The sequence below is a fragment of the Sphaeroforma arctica genome (genome assembly GCF_001186125.1).
Source record: "Sphaeroforma arctica JP610 unplaced genomic scaffold supercont1.10274, whole genome shotgun sequence".
NCBI classification, from domain to species: Eukaryota; class Ichthyosporea; order Ichthyophonida; genus Sphaeroforma; species Sphaeroforma arctica.
In genome coordinates this window covers 1-962 of record NW_014030284.1, presented here as the reverse complement: position 1 = coordinate 962, position 962 = coordinate 1, and the positions used below count along the sequence as shown (strand labels likewise).

The 962-nt window shown below is 37.8% G+C and overlaps 1 protein-coding gene across 1 annotated transcript; it reads right to left on the bottom strand.

Moving 5' to 3' along the window:
• Positions 1-311: 311 nt before the first annotated feature.
• Positions 312-494, bottom strand: SARC_17290 (hypothetical protein; the record flags this gene model as incomplete). The annotated part of the gene is made up of 1 exon (XM_014288615.1): positions 312-494. A coding segment is annotated over one exon (183 nt), but the record flags the coding sequence as incomplete, so codon positions are not given.
• Between the last annotated feature and the right edge of the window lie 468 nt (positions 495-962).

Here is a 962-nt window from a genome sequence, read left to right as displayed (position 1 = left end):
AACGTCGACGCGTACTTTCTTGCCAGGACTAGGCTTAGCATCTCGTGTCCAACATAGCACATGACCCAAATCATCGAATTGCACAAGGTAATCCGCCAACGCAGACAGTTCGGTACCCTGTACAAATATGATCAAATATATGTGTACGTATGTGTCTGACTGTGAGGGAGAAAACATGTATTAGCAATTATCATTGTATGTGTTCATGTGCTTATATACACATATATATATATATATAGCATGTTTACATCCCTTGTAAGTGTACAGAATGTTACGAACGAATAAACGTACGCTACGGCATTTATACATACCTTGTATGCGTACAGTAAGTCCAACAGTACCAGATCCGCATTCGCAGGGTTGGTCAGATTATTCATAGGCTCTCCTTGTTTGTTCACCACCTTCCTGGTTACCATGGCAACGGCTAGTAACGGAGCATTCTTACTGGAGTTTGACGCAGCCACAAGCTGTACATGTAGCTGGGTATGAGTCATCACTCTCTGATCGATATCTTTTTTTAGATAGCCAATCATATCGCCCGCTTTTGGCCCGCCCTCGAGTAGATCCGGTTGTTCGTCGCCCTCATCGTTTCCACTGTGGGAACCAATTCATGCTACCACTATAAGTCCTCGCAAGTCGCATTCAGATCTCATATAAAAAAAGAATACGATATTTCAAATAGATGTATACCACTTCAAGAATCAGTAATATGCAAAATACAAACACAATATGACTATACCCCAATTATACAATACACGATGATTCCGTACAAATGTAGAAATAAATGTATGCGTATTTACATACATACATACATACATACATACATACATACATATATACATACATATATACATACATACATACATACATACATATAAACTAAAAACACTCATACATGCATGCATATATACATACATACATACATACATACGTATATATATATACCATACATACGGTATATA